At 42.7% G+C, this 24,487-nt stretch overlaps 1 protein-coding gene across 8 annotated transcripts in view; it reads left to right on the forward strand.

Moving 5' to 3' along the window:
• The window catches only part of LOC105281291 (serine/threonine-protein kinase tousled-like 2), a 38,621-nt gene extending 14,888 nt beyond the window's left edge, over positions 1-23,733 (forward strand). For 3 of the 8 annotated variants that reach the window (XM_011342388.3, XM_011342390.3, XM_020032298.2), the window contains 13 exons: positions 16,710-16,800; positions 17,076-17,338; positions 17,435-17,668; positions 18,994-19,086; positions 19,235-19,696; positions 19,786-19,989; positions 20,069-20,160; positions 20,296-20,443; positions 20,535-20,646; positions 20,779-20,917; positions 21,015-21,126; positions 21,214-21,321; positions 21,383-23,733. In XM_011342388.3, coding sequence (XP_011340690.1) covers positions 16,710-16,800; positions 17,076-17,338; positions 17,435-17,668; positions 18,994-19,086; positions 19,235-19,696; positions 19,786-19,989; positions 20,069-20,160; positions 20,296-20,443; positions 20,535-20,646; positions 20,779-20,917; positions 21,015-21,126; positions 21,214-21,321; positions 21,383-21,595 — 2,271 coding nt within the window. In that variant the 3' untranslated portion in view covers positions 21,596-23,733. Of the gene's footprint in view, positions 1-12,570; positions 13,456-15,650; positions 15,674-15,786; positions 16,615-16,709; positions 16,801-17,075; positions 17,339-17,434; positions 17,669-18,993; positions 19,087-19,234; positions 19,697-19,785; positions 19,990-20,068; positions 20,161-20,295; positions 20,444-20,534; positions 20,647-20,778; positions 20,918-21,014; positions 21,127-21,213; positions 21,322-21,382 lie in introns of those variants that run through there. The other 5 variants (XM_011342394.3, XM_011342392.3, XM_011342395.3 and 2 more) reach the window with 5 other exon arrangements.
• The last annotated feature ends 754 nt before the right edge of the window (positions 23,734-24,487 follow it).

The raw sequence follows: 24,487 nt of genomic DNA on the forward strand, positions 1-24,487 counted from the left end.
CTGCACCTGCCGCGCGCCGCCACCCGCTGGCCGCTCTCGCCACTTGGGACGTAGCCGCTGACGACGACGGGTCTCGCCGCCGCCGCTCCCAGCTGAGTCGCTGCGTCGAGCGGCAGAATGTTGCATCGCTCGCGATTTCACGATAACGATCATAGAATTTATCTTCACTCATCGCCCAGAATTAGTTGTACTGACAACCTTGATTAATTAAACCGGATCAGTGGTTTCCTGCCCCTCCTCGGATCACACTGCCCTAGTTTCATGCGAGACCTCATAGAGTCGTTAATATCCTGTATCCTTACTTCACGTTCAAATATTAGGCATAAGAGACATTACAGCATAAATTGTTGAATTATTTTTAAAAGTTTGTAATCGCACGAAATAGACTATCGCAATGATGTTTTCGATAAGAAAGGACAATTTATTATCATAAAAACAATTCAGTTTGATTTAATTTCACAAACATATAACGGAGTATGAAAAAGCCAGTGATCCATCGATCGCCGTGATATTATCGACTCTTTACGGACTTCTCCCATGGACACGCAGGAATCAAAGTACCTTAGCAGTTTGTTTCCAACCGTTGCCCATGAATGCCCCTTTCCTTCCATTCTGCGCACCTCGCTTCGTAGATCGCATCGACTCGCGCGCGGATTCTTTTTTTCTTTCCTCGTCTTTCTCCTATCTTTCTCGTTTCTTCCTTGCATCGTTTTACCTCCTCCTCCGCTCCCCTTGCCCGCAATGCTCGGTCGCTCGTCGCTCGGTAGCGAACTCGTGCGAATTCGGCCTAATCGGACCGTCTCGTCTGTCGGGCGAGAACGCACGAGCGCCACGCGCGATGCCGCAAGCTCTCCTTAACCGTGGGCGTGATTGGCCGACTGAACAATGAAGCAAACGGTGGGGCAACGGCGCGCGAGAGAGCAGCGATGGGGAAGAGGGGAAGCTGAGATCTTCGCGGGCGAAGGCCAGCGAAATTCATTGCGGATAATATACGTTACCACGTATTAATCTGTTTATCCGGCAGGGAGTTTTGGCACGCAGTACGGAATAGGTTTAACGCGGGGCGAGAGAACTCGCCCCAACGCCAACGAAGGGAAGAGGTGGCATCCTTTGTGTATTTACAGAAACCTTGAAATACAACGTCATTGTAAAGACAGCACGTCGCATAAATGCATATTTGCGCGATGACTCATACTTTTCGAAATTCTAATTCTCTCGAAATTGTTACAAGGATCGAGATAAGATAAATTAGCAACGCGCGCTTTTGTGCAACAAAATATGCTACTTGTAGCAGCAGGTCCGTCGTAACTAATTGTGATGCAAATATAGCCCTGGTTATGGTTGGCAACGCTGGTGCGAACGAATTTGCGGATCGTTTCTCGCGAACCTTGTCCTGCTCTCGCGTCGTGTTATAGTCCTGCGAGAACACACGAGAGCTGCCGAGTTCCTCCGATTACAGGACGCGGTTGGCCGAGGAGGGTGAAGGGCACTGTCCCGATGCTACACCCCTGGTAGGGTGACCTCCGTTTGTTCCCCGTTCCGCGCTTCGAAGAAACTCGATAGCTGGACAACTCGGCAGCTCTCGCTTTTCTTGATCGAAAAGACGCGAGCCTCGAGACCGTACATCGACGCTCGTGCTTTGAACTAGATTCTGTGGACTGAACATTACTCTTGATGACTCGAATAAAATTTAGTTTTCTACAGAGTCTTATGTCAGTTGCTGCGCCATCGATGAAAACTTGTATTGATTATAGATCAGAATATTTATTATTTTCAAAATCTCAAAATTTTAAAAAGATAAAATATTTCCTGAAAATGTGGACTTACGAGAGAAAACTCTACAATTCAACGGCTCGATATCGAAAATCGGGCAATGAAACATATATACTGTTATCGATTTGTAATCGATATTTTCTAAAAGAGTAGTAATGTCCCGTAGAATTCTCGTGTTCCTCGAAATGTATATCCCACGAAGGTGCTGCGTGACCCATGGTCTTGCAAACGAGGGAGATTCATGAACGAGCAAGCAAAGCAGGCAGGCAGGCAGGTAGGCAAGCCAGCTAGCAAGCAAGTCGGTGTATGTCCCCCGTATTGATCCTTTCGATAGTAAGTGAGCACCACGCGCATTGTATGGAAGGTTTCTACATACCTACCAAGCCTCGTGGACGCCGAATACACACAGGCATCGTAGAAACGACGAGCGAACTCTCGGAGTCCTCCTGTCCGAGGAATCTCTCTCTCTTTCCCGCCGTGAACGTGGTTGGTGTTTTTCCAGCCTTCCCCGATGATTGTTATGGCGGACTGTCCGTTCTCGGAACTTCGAAACTGGTATCGTTTCTTCGCTACTCACAGACTTTTTATGAATCGTCGCGCATTCTTCCGTGGCGCAATGCCTTTGCTCGTCCATCGACTCTGTCTCGCAGAAATTTTATACATCGAGAGTTCAGCTGCTCGAAAAACAGCGATAAGAGAGAGCTCTTAAGGTATAATTTCACGTGTCGCTAACAATAAAACAAGCGATTAGAATTGTCGATATATTTGCCGCTCGTGATCTGGCAATTACAATTTTGTAATTCGAACCGATGCAATTACAAAGCGTTACCGTTCAAACGCCGTGAAACGCTGATGCACTGTGACAAGCGACTGCAAGTGAAAATGCTGCCGTGATCGTTTTGCAGTGCAACCTTGACCGTGTTGATCGTGTAATCTTGCAGAACCAAGAATTGTAATAAAACAAATCTTCGAGTTAAACACAAACGTTCCTCAGCACTGACTCTGACAAATGTCTGCTCACGCAGTTGCGATGCAACACTTTTGTAGCAAGTCCTCCAGTTGCGTTGATAACGTGCGAAAATAATTCATAAGTTAATATTCAGTGGTGCAATCCAAACGTTTTTTCTAAATAATATCTTTTTGACTTCTTATTACAATAACAACGGCATGTATTATTACAGAAACGGCAAAAACGAAATTATAATATTTCGAAATTCTATTTCCCCTTCTCGAATCATAATTTAATACCCAATTATAATATTTCTTTTTTCTAGAAGTCGTAACAACAATACATTAATAATACTGACAGTACTAATAAAACACTAAAAATGCGAAACCTCTAGCACAACTTTCAATTTTGTCGTCCCTATCCTTTTTCATGTACAAAGTTACCGCGACAAAAGTCGTCATGTGATCCTTTTTGTCGCTCAAACGATCGGTTTCAGCGGCTCGTGAAAATGCAACCTTAGGCGTGCTTGTTATAATCCGACATGTTCAGTCAATGTATAACGGACGGCAAATAACGCCATATTAGTTTCCATTGAGGGAACAATCGCTTTTGCGTGAACTAATGATTCAAATCAAATACTAGTTATGTCTCACTGAACCTAGCATAACTCTTCTCTTCTCGATCAGAGAATGATGATTATTAATTTTATCGTGCCGCACAATAGCTACAGATTTGTCTTGTTAGATACATCCGTAGATCCCGAATCTTCCAGATTCCCGTGTGTGTACGTTAGAGGGTTAATCAGTTAGAAATTCTCGGAACGGAGAGCGAAGTGGCGGCCAATGAGCGGCCGATGGCCGCGAGGCGGCGGACGGCGAAGCGGCCGACGGCGCGAGGCGGCTGACGGCGAAAAGCGGCCGACGGCGAGGTGGACGGATGGAGCATTCGAGAGATGTGCACCGGGCGATGCAACGCGGTAACGGGAGACGCCCAGAGAGCTAGCAATCTGCATTACCGTCCGCTTTTACCGCCACATTGAACTTCTTTCGCCGACTGCTGATATATCGATGCTTATAGTAGAACGATGCAAACAAGAGGGGGAGGGGAGGAGGAGGGAAATACTTGTCGCCCTCTCGTCCCGTTCCGTTCGCGATCGTGTGCTCTCCCGTCCTTGTTCGCCTGGACTCCCGGTCGTTTCGTGCGTCGCGAGAAGTACGGTAGATGGAAATGCTTATCGAACTATCAATGTACTGGCTTTTCGATATTGTGCGACTCACAATACTAGGATAACGTTACGTGTTATCAGCTCGAAGAGCGCATACTACGAATTTCAAACACGCTGAAAATAGCCGAACTCGCATTGCCGAACAGATAGCAAGCGTCTGTCTCTGACTGATCAGGCGTGGTTCAGTAACATTTGCAGTAGACTTTGGTACATTTCCGATCGTGATATTCCGCTCGGATGTAACTAAAGTTGCTGAAACAATAAGGATAGTTATTTGTCGAGACGTCGAAGATAAAGAAATTTATGTATAAAGGAAAAATCGAATTGTAAGAAGAACTCTATGTATCAAATGGCTTTAAGACGTGATTGAGGAAAGTTCTTTAAGTACTCATTAAAGTATACATTAAATCTGCGGAAGTACACGGTGTCTGAAACATCTGTATATTTGCTATAAAAACAATAAGCAATTATTTTAATTATTTTACAAAATAAACACGCATCTCAGTTACTGAAATATTATCTGAATGAAGTAGTTTGAACAAGATACCTGCAAGGCGCAAAGAGTTTTATCGCATGAAATCGGCATTCTTTTACCGATTGTCAATTGACGCGAATTCACTTAAAACTTACGTCGTCGCTATATCTTATTAATTTTTATCTGAATGTTTTGAGGAAGTCTAGAGATTGCATTTCCGTTTTCCATAAGAAAACAGGTCGAGCTATATAGGAATTTATAGAATCACTAATTTGCAGTGTCCAGGACGTTGTAATCAAGAACCAAACCTAGATAAAAAATTTATAGCGTCGACAAGGATAGATAAAACAAATTTACATGATTGTATTTCGTATTACATACTTACGGCTATTTTAGTCGCAGTTAACGTACAATTTCAGTGAGAGACGTGCCGTCAATATTTTACAACTCAATTGGCATTCAGTTAGCATTCTAATTCGAGAGGACGAATCGGGAAGCCATTACATATTTCACGAGTCTTCGATGGTAATAACGTCGGACTATGATGGGGATGTTTCGGCATTACATCAGTGTGAATATGCAGATGTCATTAGCTTATGACTTTAATAATGATTAATTACATGAATCAGGTCAAGGATTGTTTTTGTAGTAAGACTTCTTTTTTTGAAAACAAACGTGTCTAGATTCAAATCTTTTTTTGGGGATCCGAAAACTGAATTTTTTTAAGTCGTTGGAATTAATCACCACTCATACTGAGCATGTTAAATTTTTAGCATGAACGTCCATTCATCGTTCACTCATTTATCTTGCCTCTTCGAAAGAGGTGAATGAACGGTGACGATGGCAACAACGCGACGGTCATCCCCCGTTACTAAACTCGCCGACATTTTTTCGGTCGCGGCCATTTACACGTATCTACGTATACCGCGGTACAGTTGAACTGGAAAAGTGTAAGTGTAGAAGGCAATCCCGGATAAAATCGTCACGTTATTTCAAGACGTGCCTACCGCACGTCTACGTCGATTTCTACATCGCTTCGTTTTAGTACGTCTGGTCTGTCGAAGCCACGTAGTTAACGCAGTTGGACAGGAACACGGGATCCTGCGCCTCTCCGCGGATAAAGTCGGACGCACAGCATCCGCGTATCCGCTTTTTTCTGTCCGTCTGAGCGGGGAGTTCCCAGCGACCACCTAGTGCCACGTGTAGGAACTAGAGTCGGCTTTCGATCGTTACTGATCTACCTACGTTAAGTGTTTGCCCGATGTCCGTGTGATCACCGAGCCCCACCCTGGCTGTTATATTGCCCGCCGCCGACAGACGGCGAGTCGTACGGCGAATTTACGCGAATTTACTCTCGATCATCGGATTGAATGAATCATCCGAAATGAATCGCGCAAGTTGCTAGACAAGACTTTTGTCGCCGTTATGTCGGATAATGTCAGGCATAACGAAGAAACATGGTTCACTACAAATCAGATTAGAGATGGCATAACTGAAGGTCGCGAAAAAGCGTTAAAAGAGGCATCATTCGTTAGAGGAAGCGTCGCGTTGCGGTCTTTCGAATCTTCTGAATCTTCTCCCTGTGCGATAGTATAAGTAACGTACACCTCGGGAAGAATCAAGAAGATCGTATTGCCTTTCGTTCGTTAATCGCGTGCAGTATGCGTTACTGTCATAACGTTCGGTCGAATAACAACACGCGTTCGACAATGTTGCATCGTCGTGACGATAAGCCTTATCTCTTGGTCAGAACGGCGATTCAGTTGCTCGCGGCAAATACGCGACGTATCGATAAGAACCGGTCTCGAAATAGTTCCTCGCGCTTTAAGAGTTTCGTTTTATTTACGAGAAAGCGATCCTTTTATACGAGATTTGTTCCAATATACTTCGCGTCAAAGTTGCGCATGTATTATTGATGAGTGAATATTTTATGTCAGTTTCAAAATACAAGATCGCGCTGCAATGGTACAATCTATGTAAATGTAATAATAATTTCGCATATATAATGTAACTTGACTCTTAATGCGCAGTTCTCATAAATTCTGTACTTTGAATTTTGCTGAAGGAATAGTCCGAAAAAATGGAAATTCTTTAATCTAATAGCACGCTATACTCGAGTGTCTCTCTGGGTACAAAGTATTAAGGCACCTGAGAGATCGTGTTGCGATGACAGACACGGAGACAAACATTTCTTGCGTCACGACGATATTGCGTAATGCTAAAGTCGCGATTTATAGAAATATTAAACGGATGATGAAGCGTCGCGTTGGGAAATTTGTTTTACTTGCGATACGAGGCTTCAATCATAATCGCAAAAATAATATAACATGTTACAGGGGTTAATCGTAGCGTCCCATCACTCTGATTTCTAGGCGAACGACATGTTGACATTCCACATCTTCATCTGCCGACATTATTTGTCATACTTGTCATTATGCACGGTATTAGTTCGTGAACTTGGACAAAATCCAGTTCAAACCGTAAAATCTCCCTAGCAACATTATTTTAACATGATACCAATCTCAACTTTCAGTAACGCCGTTTTTTTTGGATGAATAAATTTGCCAGTGATTGGTCGTCAGAACTGTGATTTTATTATTTTAACAAAAATAATGCAGTGCATTTAGAGGAAAAGCGTCAATACCGACATACCATTTTGTTTTTGGGAGTTATCTTTTACTTAAAGCTCGAAATAAAAATTTTCGTATATTTGCATATATACACTAGAGACTGCCTCCTATTAGATGATATAATATTTTTTATAATATCGCTTCTAGTTTTTTAAAAAATCATGTTCTTCTACGACACACGAAAACTGAGCTCTGAGAAATTGGGTGCCAAAACCGACATACCTATTAAAAATTATGAAACGTTAAAAATGTGATAATATATTTAAATAAATGGTCCAAATAACACATCAAACGATTCTGTAATATAAATTTATTTAAACTTTAATATTTCTTTTGGTGCTACATTTTTTTGTGTGCGAGGCATCTATAAAAAAACCAAATAAATACAAGTAAATTCTTTGGTTTTAAAGCAAAATTGGCAAAGTACAATTGTAAAATTTATATATGTCAATTTGTGTGCAAACAGAATTTTAAGTAACAATTGAAAAAATCACATCGAATCACTGGCAGCAGAGTATTATGTAGTCAAGTTTCGAAATTGGGTTATGTTGATCGCAGAGGTTATGTTGGCGCATGTATCCTATAGAATATGTCGATTTACGGCAAACTCTCAAATTTAAATTCTAAATCTTTGAAATCGTACCGCAAAAAAAAGTAATAAAGATAAAAATAAAATATGTTTAGAAAGCTACAAGCATGTGTAGAAGAACTTGATATTATAAAAATATAACTACCGTTTAAACTACGTAATTTGTCAAAGAACTTATCGAAAATTTATAGAAAAAAAACTTTCGAACTTCAAGAACTTTCAACTCGATATAAGCTCATTTAGCATATAAACAAACAAGAAATATATATATAAACTATGAGTTCTTAATAACTAACTAATTAACTAACTAAATAGATCGCGTTTATATTAGTTTTGATAAAGTGTGACATTTACTTTCTGAGAAGTAGGGGTATGTCTCTTTAGGAGTTCTGTGTCAGTTTCGGCGCCTTTCCTCTAAACAATTTTGTATTTCGCAGTAAATTTGAAATCGTGTCTTCGTTATTTAATATTTTGTTTACAAAACTCAGTTTCATCCGCGAACTTTTCTGATATTATAAACTGGCCTTGGGTAAACATCTATACTACGTGTCGTACTTAATACGCCTTGTGAGCGACGGAGATATGCACGCAAGAGACAGCGCGAAAAGGAAAAAGAGAGAGAGGAAGAGAGATTGTATCGCGCGCACGCTGTTGACCTGCGGGAATAGTCAGCACGGTTATGTCGTAACTTTCACAATGAGCTTGCTCGTCGTCGCGCACTCGCTAATGTCGACCACATCGGCGAGTTTAACATGGAAATCGGCAACTTTCGTATACTCGACTGTAACAATTGATTGTTTATAGTAGAATCTTGCTCATCATTAGAAAAGATTATATACTTAAGATTTGTTGATCAGCGTTTTCTTCGTTTATTCATACGTGTTTCTAGCACAAGTGTGAATGAAGACTCGAAAGAGAATGCAAGGATCGATCATTTTGACCATTTCTTAGATCTTGTCGATCAATGTTATTACACGTAAACATGTCTTGCGTAAGCAACTGTTAATCTACTAATTTAGCCTACAGAGTTACTTTCACAAAAACCATTTTCATTGCTCGAATGCTTGTTAGATCATCGAGTGATAACGAATAATGAACTTAACAACTATACTACATAAATTCCATAAAGTTATATTATCATTATCCTAATTTAATTGATTGTTAAGTGGCGCTGACGGTTGCGCTGTGTGAATGCGGCTTAATCCGACCGCGAGCGCGTCCTTGCACCGTGTCGGCCGTCGCGCCGTTTACACGGGGCGCCGGGTTGCACCTAACCTTTCGTGAGAGTACCGTGCGCGCGCGCGCCTCTCCGCTTGCCGGCTCTCGCTGAAGCAACGTACACAGAAAACCGCGTGGCCGTCCGGCGCGTACAGCGCAAGCCAAGACAACGAGGCAACGCCGCGTGGCCGACCAGCTGATCGCTCGCCGACGTGCGGCCCGTGGAATAGGGAGAGGGAGGGGAAGTCGCGCGCGACTGGGCTAATGAGTGTGCGACCTATTGGGGGCTCGTTGGTGGGGGCCGCGGAGTGCGAGGAGGGGAGAGTCGCGCTGATCTCGCCGCAGAGTGGAGGGGACCACTGTGTTGCTATCGCGTCAGACAGCCGTGCCTCTTGCTGCCACACGACGGTGTTTTCTACGATCGAGTGGCGGCGGCATTGCAAGGTCTAGGAGGCTGCGTACTCGAGACGCTCCGATCGTTTCTTGTCGTCGTAGACAGTGAATCAACTGCAATCCGAAATATGCGTTCTCTGCGTAAATCACTAAACGCATTTCTTGGCTAACATTTCGTAGGACGTTTATACTTTTAGCGTTTTTTTTTGTTTTTTTTCGAAAGATTGACTTTTTCCGTCCTCTGTTCGATTCGAGCAAGACATAAAAGAAAAGAATACGTAACTTTAACCAACTGATTCATCGCTATTAGTATCGCTAGATCAAATCAGTATCAACAGATGCGGAGATCAACTTGTCTGTGTCGACTCACTTATTTTAAAAGTTCATTTATCTTTCGGAGAACTGTGACTTCATTTCAATTTATTCCAACAACGGATGATTCACGCTAGCCTATTTTGAAATAACTCGTGTAACAAGCTCGTTACAAACACGTTTGCTGCGATGGCACGAAACTCGCAAAATCATATCCGACATTTCTCCTCGATACACCGACATGAACGCCATCACACGGAAACGATCGCGCTCATTTTCCATGAAACATTCGTGCCCGAGGGGGGGTTCTTCCCGGCCACAGAGATGCGAGAGCAAGATAGACTTCCGAAAAGGAAGAGAGGAACCCGCTGCTATGCTGTTGCGACGTTGTCACGGTGTGCGAAACGCCGCGACGTTGCCCTTCGGTTCCATCTCATATCGATAATGGAGGAAGCAGTGCAGACAAAAAGAGGACAGAAGTCCTCATGCCATTCGGTCATTCGTCGCAACCGTGTTCGTTGAAAACCTACCGGCTGGTACAGGCAACAGCAATTCGTTGCGCCGCAAGTTTCACGTTTATGATCGTCGTGTGGCTGTTATCGATATTGTAAATGCGTTTCATTCCTCAATGTATAAGCCTGCTGTTTGAATTTATATCTAATTTTTTTATTTTTTAAAGAAACGATATTTATTTAACATGTAATCTTGATATTTTGAGTGATATTGCAGTAAATCAATGCGTAAAGATCGTTATTCAACTGATACAAATTTTAATCGCAGTCTCTTTTATTTTTTAAAATTTACTTTTACGTATTACGGTACATATATCACGGCACATTCATTATAAAGATTAAATGTTACAATTACATTGCAAATAATGTCGTAATTGTTGGGAGAAATAATTAATCTACTGACTTTGAGGTTTATGATATTTCGTTACATAAAATAGCGTTTTTATTTACTGTGATTTATGCGACTGACATCATTTTCTGATTATCATGAATATATCACCGATACGACACAATGTAGGATAGGGATATTGTTTGCATTAGTGGTGACACACTGTCGCACGCATTCTCGATCTCTCTTCACTAGCTGCATAATACGTGTCGCAAGAATGATTATCATCACATGTAGAAATGATCATTGTAAAAACTAACATCACTTTAATCAGAAAATCATCTGATCATTTGAATGTCAGTTTTCTTCGGAGAATATGTATTCCGTTTTTAATCGAATACATATATTAATGCGTTTATTCTATAATTGGTCATCGCATGTCTTTAGACATTCACTCATGATCTTGCGTGACGAGGGTAATTTTCAATCACAGATTTATGCACTATTTCGTGAGGATTATTAGATTATTTTCATTTAAAATTTTAACTGAAGATTTAACTGTACACTATTATGCATATACGTGTATTCTCACAAAAGTTTCATACGGAATCCGTAAAGTCAACTTTGTCGGAGCACTGTACGTCAACCTGTCGCGAAACATAGCTCATACTCGCTCGGTCGCTCGACCTGCTATGCTTGTTCCACTGCGTTCCGTCCTCTTGTATATCTCCCCTCTTCCACTCTTCGCCCCTCCACTGTACGTCCGTTGCGTCTCTCTTGCTAATACGCCCTCGCACAGGCCGAAGCACGCGTCGGCACGACGTATTTCGCAGGAACGTAACAAGCGAGAACACTGTAAGGGCGCTTTTCCAACTGAGTGCATTATCACTCCGGGTGATAACGCGAGGGATAAAAAGGGTGCGCTTTCTTAGGTTTCATGAGTACGGGAGCTTGAATCATCGAATTACTACGTATCTCAAAAGACTTATAGTCATTAAGAGGATAACTTAGAGCAGATACGTAGTTCTTTTCATGGCACGTGCTACGATACCTGATTCTTCACTGCAGCCACATTATCTTATGAAATGAAAAAAACAAAAATCATGTATATTTTTCTATATTCTTTTATCGAAATCATTTCTTTTATACACAACTTGATATTGTATATTGCTAAAATATTTAAGTATACCTGAAACTTTTTTCCTTTTAGTTATTTGATCCATTTAATTTGATCTATATGTACTCTATATACATAGAGTAAAATTCAATCTATAGATTTAGAGTTATTAATGCACAAATCAAAAAGTGATTTATTTGATTAATACATGTAATCATGCATATTGATATGAATTAATATATGAAATAATTAAATGATCCTGTAATGAAAATTCAGGAATCTTAACGCCATGTTGAATGATTTACTTTGATATTTCCATGTTGTTTTTCAAAATTCGCTCATCCTCGTCCAAGAATAGCGCAATTTGTATGATTTTCGTGCTGAAGATAGTTCTTTACATGTGGTTATGTATATCCATTGTAAATAACCTCTCACAAGCGAGACAGAAATAACGTGAACGTTGACCGTTGTATTAGATCTCGCAGTTCAGTTGGTTCGCCTCGGTCGCGTGAGGTGCTGTTTTTCAGGTTTCATACACGCACATCGGAGACTCTTTTCCCGTGAGATAAATTAATGCAACTGCATGAAAAAAGGGACATCATTCCTCAACCCCGTGATTGCGCTCGCTGCTTTGGGATATAACATCGGGGGCGCGAAGTAACGCCGCAAGGCGGAACCGCGGATCACACACGGAAAACGTATCTCGGGGGTGGAGGCAGGCGAGGAGGCAAAGAGTGGGGAGGGGAAAAGAGTGGGCGCGCAGCGGGGAAAGGGGGAGAGGTACAACAGAGCAGAGCACCCTTCGCACGCTGTAGCGGCACAACCACACTTCGCCACATCGATTTTACCGGCTCGCTTGCACTCACACTCGGTCGACCCGTTCACTGAAGGAATGTCTCATATGCCTCCCTCTCCTCCTCCTCCCGCTTTCCCCCCTTTTCCCCTCCGTCGTATTCTCTCCTCTCCTTCAAACCCCCGCACCCTGCTCTCTGCCGCTCTCGCACACCCCCCGCGATCCCTGTCTCCGTCAGTCACGTCGTTTCTCTTTCTATCTTATCCTGCCGTCCATCCCTCTCCACCCGAGCTCGCCAACGTCTGCCCTCTCGTCCCCCAATCCCTCTTTCTCTCGTCACTATCTCTCCCTCTTGCTCTCTCGCTCACTTGTGCACTCCACCAAAGTGTCCCTCTTTCTCTCCGTCTCTGTTGTGTGATGCGGGGCGGTAGCGGCACTGCGGGGAGAAGTGGGAGGGAGGTTGCACCTTTTGCCGCATCTCGGAATCTCGCGCGTTGCTCATTTGCCGTACATAGAGAGGAGTGAGAGAGACAGTCCAGAGCGGCAAAGAGAAAGAGAGATTGGGGGAAGAGAGAGAGCGAGGGAGAGACAAAGAGAGAGAGAGAGAAACCTCGGGGCTAGGTAGTATGCGGCGGCGGCACGGTGGTCGGACAGTTCCAGTTCCGTTTCGATTAGGCGAGTCCACGCGCCGGGTTTTTGGCTCGCGCTCTCGTAACACACCGAGCGAGGAGAGCGTACGAGTGATGCCGTTTATCGTGTCCATTGACGCCGCTCTGTGTTGCCATTGGTACTATCATCATTACGTGTGTTGTTATTGCTGCTGATGCTACCGTTTCTGCTGTTTACCCGGCGCGCCAGCGGCACGCCACATTTACGGACTCGTCTCGGAGGATATAAAGTGAACGGACCTCGTGTAGCAAAGCGTGAGAGAGACAGGGAGAGAGAGAAAAGGAACGCCTCTCATAGAACGCGTAACAAGCGACGTACGGCGCTGTTACTGTTCGCTCTACGTACTCGAGTACGATTCCTTCGTGAATAGATCAACCTTGCGGTTATGGCCACACCAGGGGCAGGTCATCGGGGTTGCACCAGACGTGCACAGTAGAGTCTGCATGTCCCGATTTACCGGGTTCGTATATACGTACGTATAATGCCAGCCATTTCTGCATGCTGGAATCGTTTCCATGTATGCGCGTATACGGAATACACGCATACGCACATCTGCCTGCGCGCACACACGCACACACACACACGCAGCGCCCGTCCGTCTCGACGTCGGATCACACCGACGGCAGAGACAAGATTCTCTGTCTCGCTCTCCGTCGGCCCTCTAGCCCAGTTCCGGGCACGGCCACTGATCCATCGATAAGGAAGTTTGCTGTCCTCTCCTGCGGTGGATTTGTTCATGCCGGTCGTGCGCGATGCACAAGGAATCCGTGGGATCGAGCATCTCGTTGTCGCATAGTCGGGGTCGAGGCGCAATGTACTATCGGTCACGTGACCAGTATACTTACGAGACGGCGCGAATTGCAGGCTAAGACAATAAAATACAAGATGATACGTAGCTATGGTATTCTTCTTCTTCTTCTTAGTGTTTAATGGCACCCGATCCCTTTCAGGTTCGATACGGCCAATTGCAAAAATGAGTGAAATACAAAATACGAAATAACAAGTTGAAAAAAAGAAAACTCGGAACAACCGTTGTGCACCTGACGACTATCCCCTTCGAAATCGCTGAATAAACTAGCTATGGTATTCATTGTGGTTCGGGGGGATTGACCGTGTGTCACGTAACGTAATGAGAATTACAAACAAGCAGGTTTAGATATCGAAGATATCGAACAATGAGAGTGTAGGTGTTTTCAGAAAATTTGCTTACATTTATAGTTCTCATTTATAGTTCTATGTCGCGAAATGCATAATCGACCCTCACAGGTTCTTGTATTTTAGGGTAGTATTCATAGTCCGATCTTATACTCGAGATCGTCTCAAGTACTCTTCACATGTGCTCTTAAGATATTATTAGCCAATCAGAAAGCTTTATTAGTGTCTTCAGGCTAAATTTAAGACGATCCTAATGCAAAATTGAATCATGAATACCGTTCTCAGATTTGTCCTAGACCTTTCTTCGTGCATCGGCTCATGCAAGGCATATCCTTTCTTTTATTTTCTGTGACAAACGTCAAGTGTCTCGATTGTCATGGCGATGGCATCCTCCGTCAAAAAATGATTACACACGTTTAATTTTTTGTAAGAGCTTAGCGTGAGGTTTTTCAAAGTAATATATTGTATATTTATCAATCAGTTTTAAATATCATGTAAAATATCACTAAAAATCTTTACGGTTTATTCTATAATTGTAGTAGTAGTAGGAACAAGTACACACAAGATAAGTACTGTTACTAACCTGTTTTTGCTCAAAGGGATCAGTATTGTCCGCTACAAGGATTTAATTTCAAACGTGATGCATTAAGTAAGCGATTAACGACGATATTTATCTTTCCATTGTGCAGAGATATTTGTTTTCCGTAAAGCTTTGCGCGCGTCTTCTTTCCTTTAGTCCACGCCGGGATATAAATAAAATAGAACGGTGTTGAAATAGTAGCCAACGACAAGAATAAAGGCGTCAATCTCAGTAGATTGCGCGATAAAGTTGGTGTGTGATAAGAAGCGTATAGTCGGAATTAGCTAACTGGATCTTTCGATCTTGTTCAAGCGGAAGTAATTGCTTGGCACCATTTTCGCGCAACTTCAGGACACGCGTCATGATCCGCACGATGTTTAAAACTATCGAACGTCTTTTTATAGTACGAGAAAAATTTTTGTGATCCCCCCCCCCCCCCCAAGACAGTTTCTTCACCGAGCTGAACTTTCTCTCCGATTTTGCGACGATCGTCGCGTAACGTTACGATGGGATAACTGTTCATCACCGGCAACATGAACTCGCATCCGCACGCAACATGCGTACGATCTAGAGATCGGTGTAAACGATCGTAGCTGATGGCTGCACGTCATTCGTAATAACAAGATCTCGAAAAGGAAGAGAAAAAGAAAAAGGGAGACGAAAGCGCGTAATTTATCGCTACGCGAACATGCGGCAGCCACCGAGGCGACGTCACGCGTTCGCCGTGACCGGCCAGAATGACGTAGCGTGTCGTCGCTCTTCTCTCACTTATCGGTGTGTTAATCGAAGACGCAGCGCGCGCGCGCCCCCGCCGTAGCGTTTTTCCCCGCGGCCCGCGCTGCCGTCGGTCGCCGTGGCCGCGGACGGCGGACGCCGCGTACGAAAATATGCGCGACGCGAGAGCCAGTTAACCGAGGCCGGCCTCGAGCCGCACGGAGTTCAGAAGCGCAACGTAGTGAGTAAAACTGCCCCCTTGCGGTGCGCGTCCGTGGTTCCTGATCCCCCATGCACTCGAACCGTGCGCGCCGTCAAGTTCTTACCTCTTATCCCGCGCCTGCCACCTAACCTTCCCTCCCCGCCGCGCCGCGCCGCGCTGTGCCGTGCCGTCTCCTCTCCTCTCCCCCACTTCTCCCCGCGCGCGTTTGTTGCCCCTTGCAAACCACCGTCGCCCTTCCGCTCCCTCCCTCCCACCGCTCTAAGGTCCTCCATTTTGTCGTGATTCCTCTAGCTCTAACGTATACCGTACATTTCCCTCCACCGCCGCCATCGCGACGGGATCGTGCGCAAAATTCTGTTCGCGGTTGACACACCGCCGATCAGCCTGTACAGTGACTACTATGGGACTCCACCATAGTTCGTCCTGGAAGGTGTCAATCTCTCTCTCTCTCCTCCGAGCACGTCCGTACTGCTCTCTCACTCCCCCTATATGCGCTTCCATTCTTCCTTTTCCCCGCTCTTCTCCGTTTCTCCTTTCCCGCCCCTCTACGTTACCCGGTACCCCTCTCACCGCTTTTCGCCGTTCCATAAGTCTTTCTTTATCCTACCAGGTTTGTTCCCCCCGAAGTGTAAAACGTGTCTCCTCAATAACACACGATTCTCTCTCGCGCCCTAGCGTCGTAACGCCGGTTTTGCCGTTCGCGTAGCGTAACCTCTTTCGCGCGAGCGAGCGAGAGACATCGTCGATAGGCATCGTCGCCTCTCTCATCCCGCCTCGCGCTCGCCGATCTCGTGGACCATCGTTGTCATCGTCGTTCGTGGCCGTGTTTGCTGCCGCATTCGTGCCTTCGTCATTCGATTCATCTTTACTATGTGGCGACGGCGGCGGCGGCGTGCTTTGCTCTCGATAACGGTCCGATCGCACAGGCGTTCCTCGTGACTGTAGTCCGTCACCATTTGGTTCGTTGCATTGTTTTTCTCTCTCTCTTCGTGATGGTTCTTCCCGTCGCAACATGTCTGCGGTACGTTTCACGCTGTTTATTCTCTGCTTTCAGATGTCTGCTGGGTCACAAATTCAGATGGCACCCCAGGCAACCGTAAACTCTGGTCAGACGGTTCATAGTCAAGACTCGAACATGAGCACTGGTAAGTTAGTTTTATCTGCTTGTTTATCTGCCAGAGATAATACGTAGACGCTTGTTGGAAGTATCTCACCTCTCTTTGCGCATCCTGGTCCTTTGGACAAGTAATTTGTCTTGAGGATGAAATCATACGCATCTATGGAAAACGTATTTTTCTGCTATTGTTAAATATTGACAAATAACAGCTCTGACAAACGAGCAATAGTCGGTATAAAAATTGAAACTTGGTAGTATCCTGAATTTTTGGCACCACTTCTCTAACTCTACAATTGTGCGTAGGCTCATCGCATAGTGATAAGGAGGTGGATGCAAACACTCCAGAAAAAGTACCAAGGACTACTTCTGAAAGGAAGAGGAAACGTAAAGCTGATGACGGAGGCGGGGGTGTTCCAGGTGGTTCTGTGGCGAGTAAAGGCGCTAGATCAGTTGCTGCTCTCGATAATAAGAAAATCAACGAGTATTTTCCAAAGCATCATCTGGGCAATAGTCCTATTCGGCACGGTGGAGCCAAAAGCCCATCTCCTCAGCAAGGTTATCCTATGGTAAGACTTGGAGCGAATTTAGATTAGTGCTGTGTGAAAAATAATAGTGTCATTAACTTAGTGATCTTTGCATAATGTGTATTCTCTTATCAACAGTATCCACCATCACCTCAACAGTTACTTTCACCACAAGTAACGACACCTAATTCCTCAGTGGCGGAGTTCTCTTCGTTGATGCAACCACCAAGACCTCATCCTCAACCTCCACCACCTCCACCGCCAACCCCTACACAACCTGCAGGCTCGATGGTCAGCAAGCAGGTGCAGGTAAGGCCTACGAACCTCAATAGGACAAGCCAGGTCAGGCAAGCGAAGACTAACACCCCAAATGTAAGCAAAATTCGGTAATACCTGCAAGCATTTTATAAGAAAAGACCCACAGCAATTCGTGATAGACGTGTAAACTTGTAAGGAGTAAGAAGCTCTTTAATTATTGACAAAATATCGTCAAAATGAAATATCGCAGTTTTGTCACAGTACTAATAGGTAAGTAATAGCAAAACTGCTTTATTATCGTTTTCGATTATGATCGAGATGATTAAGACCGAGAGAAGTAAATTAGTGTCTCGAATAAAACTTTGCATATCAAGAGTTCTCTTTATAAAGTTTTGCTATGTGTTAATTTTTGTAAAATTGCAAAAATAAGGCGATAATAATAATAAAGACGCATCGTAAAATAGCAAAGATTAAAGGCCTCTTCACACATATCCGTGACGTGTCAGTACCGTATTCGCTCAGTTTTATACATACATGTTTTTATACTAGTATTTATACATGTCCGGCGTAGTAACATATGCGAATCGACACGGCACTGATACGGTACTGGCACGTCACGGATATGTGTGAAGAGACCTTAATTCTATTTGCTTCAGAATTTTCTACGCAATTGCAACATCTTTTATGAGTAATCTTTGAAACGCTCCGCAAAGATTACAATTCTTTCTGCATTTATGATACCTCGCAATGGGCATTTCTTGTCAAATGTTTGCAATAAAATCAGATAATTTCTGGCCAAACTGTAGCACTGTATACATTTGTTGTTGTACAAATACAGGCTACCTTGTGCCACTTCTTCTTTATTAAGATATTTGTTTTAAAAATTTAAGAAAATGAAAAGTCCTACTATGATCGCTCCAAGATTAACGAGCGTTAGAAGCACATTTTATTACTTTGGTATATAACATATTTATTTTTTGAATTCATGAACGTTCAATTTGAGTCCAATGTCGTTTGACTACTTCGAGATAAAGTCTATTAAGAATTTTGATGGATTTGGATGATTGGCATTTACATGAGCATCCTTTGCACATGCGTACATTTTTGGTGTTTTCCTTGCTGCCTGTATGTCCCTTCAGTTTCTTCACGCTGAGTTCATTTTTGATAATAAAAAGAAATTCAGATGTCGTAGTGAAATATAGAAATAATCATGGATAATTAAAGAGATAGTTATTTTTGCCAATTACATAAATGTTGCATCTATATCGCTATATCATTATAAATTGTTAATATTTCGTTGATTTGTTTCACGTGCTATATTTGTTACACTCTTTCCGCGCGCAGCAAGGTATCTGGTATTTACAGACATTGCTGACAAATGTATCAGGTGTTACGGTAACATGCTTCGTTTATCGTAAATTGTACAAATTGCTTTCCAGACAGAACTTACTTGCCAGAGGATACAGGAATTTGAAACTCAAGCCTCTTCGGATTTAGAACTACGTAACAACAAAATTGACGAATTAAATAGGGTGAGTATTAATTTTTATAATTTTTGAAACTATTTTCGATTGAATTTACACATGAAACCATATAATGGAAAAAGTTATCCGATATATTAATCCGTAATTAAATGATTAAAACCTGATTAAAAAGACTTGTCTCTGAAACTGTTTGCAGACAACGGACGAACTTAGGCATCAAATGGCTAATCAACAGAAAGTGATCGAGCAGCACAAATCACATATAAATAAGTGTATAGACGTTGTAAAGAAGTTATTAAAAGAAAAATCAAACATAGAAAAAAAGGAGGCTAGGCAAAAGTGTATGCAAAATAGACTAAGGTTGGGCCAGTTCGTGACGCAGAGGGTGGGCGCGACCTTTCAGGAGAACTGGACCGACGGTTACGCATTTCATGAGCTTGCACGACGGCAAGAGGAGATAGCGACTGAACGGGAGGAGATCGACAAGCAGAAGAAGTTGCTACTCAAGAAGAGGCCGTCGAACAGCGAGACCGGTAGGAAGCGTAGCCAACCGCAACCCTCCTTACACAACGGCACCGAGGCGACGTTTTTAAAGCCAGATGCAGTACCTGGATCGTATACATGGCAGGAGTATTATGAAGCTGACGAAATACTCAAGGTATCACGGTGTTTGGCAGTCGTGGCAGTATTTTCCTCAAGCTTGAATTTTGCTTTATTTCTAAGCACCCCGCGATGATATGTTTCTAGTTAAGGCAAAGTGCGTTAAAGAAGGAAGATGCGGATCTACAACTAGAAATGGAGAAACTCGAGAGGGAACGGAATTTACACATCAGAGAGTTGAAGCGCATTCACAACGAGGACCAATCGAGATTCAACTCCCATCCTGTTTTAAACGAACGTTACCTCTTATTAATGTTATTGGGAAAAGGCGGTTTTAGTGAAGTGCATAAGGTAACGTTTTTATTTCTATTGGCTTCGTTAATTGTTTATCCGTTATAATCACTATACTATTTTACGTTTCTCCGTACAGGCATTTGACTTAAAGGAGCAGCGGTATGTGGCTTGCAAGGTACATCAATTAAATAAAGACTGGAAAGAAGACAAGAAAGCTAATTATATAAAGTGAGTTTTCATGTTACTACACTCGTAGGTAATTTTTATAATCGCGTTAATTAATACAGAGGCACTTAAAAACGTAACACTTTTATTCCACATCGAAAGACTTACTATTCTACTTACTCTTTTCTTTTGTAACAGGCATGCATTGCGAGAATATAACATACATAAATCGCTGGATCATCCTCGGGTCGTAAAATTGTACGATGTATTTGAAATTGATGCCAATTCCTTTTGTACCGTTCTGGAATATTGTGATGGCCATGATTTAGATTTTTACCTCAAGCAGGTAGGTGGTTTCGTCGTCGTCATTTTACGTGAACTTTATTGTAAAATGTGTATATCATTCTCAAATCATATTTAAAATGTTTTTCTTGCAGCATAAGACTATACCTGAGAGAGAAGCGAGATCTATCGTTATGCAAGTCGTATCGGCATTAAAGTACCTCAATGAAATAAAACCCCCAGTCATACATTATGATCTAAAACCAGGTGAGCTTGCTGTAGACTTAATCTCTTATCACGAGATTCGATAATCATCTTGCAAGTATTCTAGAAAAAAAGGAGTAGAAAATTAGAAAATGCGTAAATGAACAAAGTTTTACTCTGACCTTTCGTCCGTAGGTAATATTCTATTAACCGAAGGCAACGTCTGTGGTGAAATAAAAATCACAGACTTCGGTTTAAGTAAAGTCATGGACGAAGAAAATTACAATCCAGATCACGGAATGGATCTAACGTCCCAAGGAGCGGGTACTTATTGGTACGTGTTTTCCTTCAGATTCTTTTGCCAGATCATCGATCGTTCGTTATCACTGAAGATAATCAAACTTACGCGCTCTCGTACTTACTTACTACAGGTATCTACCTCCTGAATGTTTTGTCATTGGCAAGAATCCTCCTAAAATATCGTCAAAGGTCGACGTTTGGAGCGTAGGAGTAATATTTTACCAATGCCTATACGGTAAAAAGGTACTTATCGCGACACATATATTGCACATAAATTCCGTTGCTGTTACATCCTTTGCGGATGTAATAAGAATGTGTTTATTTTCGCAGCCTTTCGGTCACAACCAATCCCAGGCCACGATTTTAGAGGAGAATACGATATTAAAGGCCACGGAAGTTCAGTTTGCGAATAAACCGACCGTCAGCAACGAAGCAAAGGTAATTTGTCTATTCGCGGATAAATTTTATCTATAATTTATAATTTTATTTATTGTTACAGAGTTTCATAAGAAGTTGCCTAGCGTATAGGAAAGAAGAACGTATAGACGTACTGACACTAGCTAGACACGAATACCTGCAACCCCCAGTGCCAAAACATGGCCGCCAAGCGAACAGCCAGCAACAGCAGCAGCAACAACAGATCCAGCAGCAACAGCAAAGTTCGTTCAACATCGGCATGTTTAGTGGTATGAATGCATCGAGCAGTTCGTAGTGGAAAGGAAGAGGAACGAAGGACGAAATATCCTCGATATATACCAATACATGCCAAATCTTGAGCGCTCGGACTGTGCACACCATCTCATCTTAGGGAAAAATAACGATTGCTATAACCAATTGTAAATACTAAAACCGGATACCATCTCACTACCACCACCACCATCACCACTTACCACTGTCACTATTATCACAACTCCACCGCCACCATCATCACCACCACCACCACCACACCGTCACAACTATACTTACAGGATCAACTACATAGGACATTGCAAGAGAGATGCGAGACTGGTCACCGCAAGTCCAGAAGCTTGCGTCTTTCTACAAACCACACCACATTATTCAGCATGACAAAAAAACAATGTTGTGTTCGTAAATATTCAATTGTATTATCGTTCCTTGTATCAAACAGTGCGCTGACTTTGATGATAGTGTTTAAAAGAAACGCGAGAGCGAGAGAGAACGAGCGAGCGAGCGTGCGAACGGGAAGATAAACATGTGATAAGTCATTATGAGTTACAAGTGACGCCTAGATTAAGGGGTAAGGGGGGAAAAAATACACCGTATGCATGCGTGTATGAGAGAGACTGCGCGTGTAAGAGAGAGAAAGAGAGAGAGAGCACGAGCGACAAAAATAAAACCGAATAAAACGACGGGATTTTCCGGTGGAAGCAAATCAATTCGACGAGATAAAAAAAGAGCAACGAAGGATAAGAAGATAAAAATAAATAAACCAAGAGAAAAGCAATCGGAGCAATCGCTTTCACGGAGACGACATTCTTCTCTCCTGGCGTTTAGTATGCGTGAGCGAACGCTAGAGGATTGTTAAAATTAGCGTGAGTGTATATATTTATACTATATATATATAAATATATATATATAAAACTAATAAATCCGACATAATATATATGGTGTAAAAAGGACGATAAGCATTGAGAGTGGGAAGACAACTGTGGTGGCTCTATCCTCGCATGACCTCCGGCGCTGGTTTCCGGCATTCCATGAATGCTCGGCCCGCGCATCACGTTACTTTATTCGAATATTAACATTAATACCTGTATCATGATTCTAATAATGATTCACGAACATGCGCATTCACGCTCCACACATGACATACACACCAAGCACACGAGTACACGAAGGAGATTTGGTTGGTTGTTCCTATTCTGAGACGAGAGTGGGCTTTATCTATAAATGCCGGAACGATAGTCCGATAGAGAGAGCGATGTGAGAGTCACGTAGAGAGAAACAGAGGGAGAGAGAGAGAGAAAGAAAGAAAGAAAGAGAGAGAGAGAGAGAATGAGCGAGAGAGAGAGCGAAAGTCGCGATGTGCTCCCAAAGTGAAAAAGAACATTAGGATCGTAGTCCACCACCATCATCACCACTTGTAAAACCCGTTCTCACGCGTGTATAGTTTAAAACCCCGTGACGAGATTCGCTGTGACGAAGCGCGCCGTGCGTTACGTTTTTTTTCTTCTTAATTCTTCCTCCTCTTTTCTTCTCATTTCTCCCTTTCCGCTCTCCCGTTTCTCAAGATGAAAAAAGGAGAGAGCGAGAGAGGGAACGGATATAAATGTGTGTATAGAGCGAGTTATGCGCAAACGGCTAGGCGCATTTCATTAATTAAGTAACAACGGAGAAAAGATGAGAAAGATAAAAAGAACGAGTAAATTTCTAAGATAAGAAAGCCGTGAAAAACGTTGTATCGATCCAATCATTATTTCTTTACTCGTAATTTGTTTTATATATGTACGTTATATATAGATAATTATGAAATAGAAGACTAAGTTATTTTATCAAGTGCCCTTGCTTTGTATTATAATCGCGTCCGTCGATCGAGCCGCAGCTTTTCTGGGAGTAAAAGAAAGATAGAGAGAGAGAAAGAGAGAAAGCAAAAACGAAAGAACGCGTCAAGTGCGAACGAGAGGAGAGCCTGAGCGAATGAGTGTGCGTGCGTGTTGTTAAAAAGTGTTGTGTCAAGTTGTTGGTACAACGTGGGCACCGGGTATTGATAATACGATTCGATACCATTAATGTGATTGGCAAAAAAGTGTGGTGAGAAAGGAGAATACATTACAAGTCTGAACAGAGTCTACTACTAGATCCGTCGCTTCAATTTTGACAAAAAAAAAAGAAAAGAAAATGCCAACCGTTCCCGTATCCCGCATCCTACTTCTCGTGAGAAAAGACACGCAGTCGCAAGTATTTTTATTTTTTTTGTCTTTTGGTATTTCGCTGTGTCTCCTACCGAAGGGGCTCCGTTCCCCCTCGTCCATTGGGATGGATATATATATATAATCACCGAATGGCATAGTTCAGGATAAACTTCATTACGTATATACACGTATATGACTGAGATTTTTTTGAAGAGATCTTTTTGCCGATTTTCCGGAGTGGTAAATAAAAGATTATTACCATAAACATTATCACAAATAAAGGGAAGCATTGTTACTTGCGTATTTGCGCACCGCATCGTTTTGATAAATATTTCGAATCATCGATTCAAAGCCTATCTCTTAAAATTGTTGCAGCCAGTTTTAAGAATTATTACGAAGAGGATATCGTTCAACGAGAATATTTACGTGAGGATACGTAAGACGATGTTATTACTTCGCGATAGAAAAGATCTTGCATTGTACATATCTAGAGAATCTTCCGAGGAGAACATGATCGGTAAATTGTTACATACGCGCGCAAGGAATATAAGAATGGGAGTAAAAAAAAAGAAAGAAAGAAATAACTGATTACCTATAAACGAGCTTTACCCATTGAACACAGAAGTACTCTCCTATCGAACAAAGTGTTATCATGATTCATATACTATTAAATATCACGATACATTGAACACTGTTCTTTTTCTCTATCGCTCCTGCGTGTCGGCATAGTC

Source organism: Ooceraea biroi, chromosome 9, assembly GCF_003672135.1.
Source record: "Ooceraea biroi isolate clonal line C1 chromosome 9, Obir_v5.4, whole genome shotgun sequence".
In the NCBI taxonomy this organism is placed as follows: domain Eukaryota; kingdom Metazoa; phylum Arthropoda; class Insecta; order Hymenoptera; family Formicidae; genus Ooceraea; species Ooceraea biroi.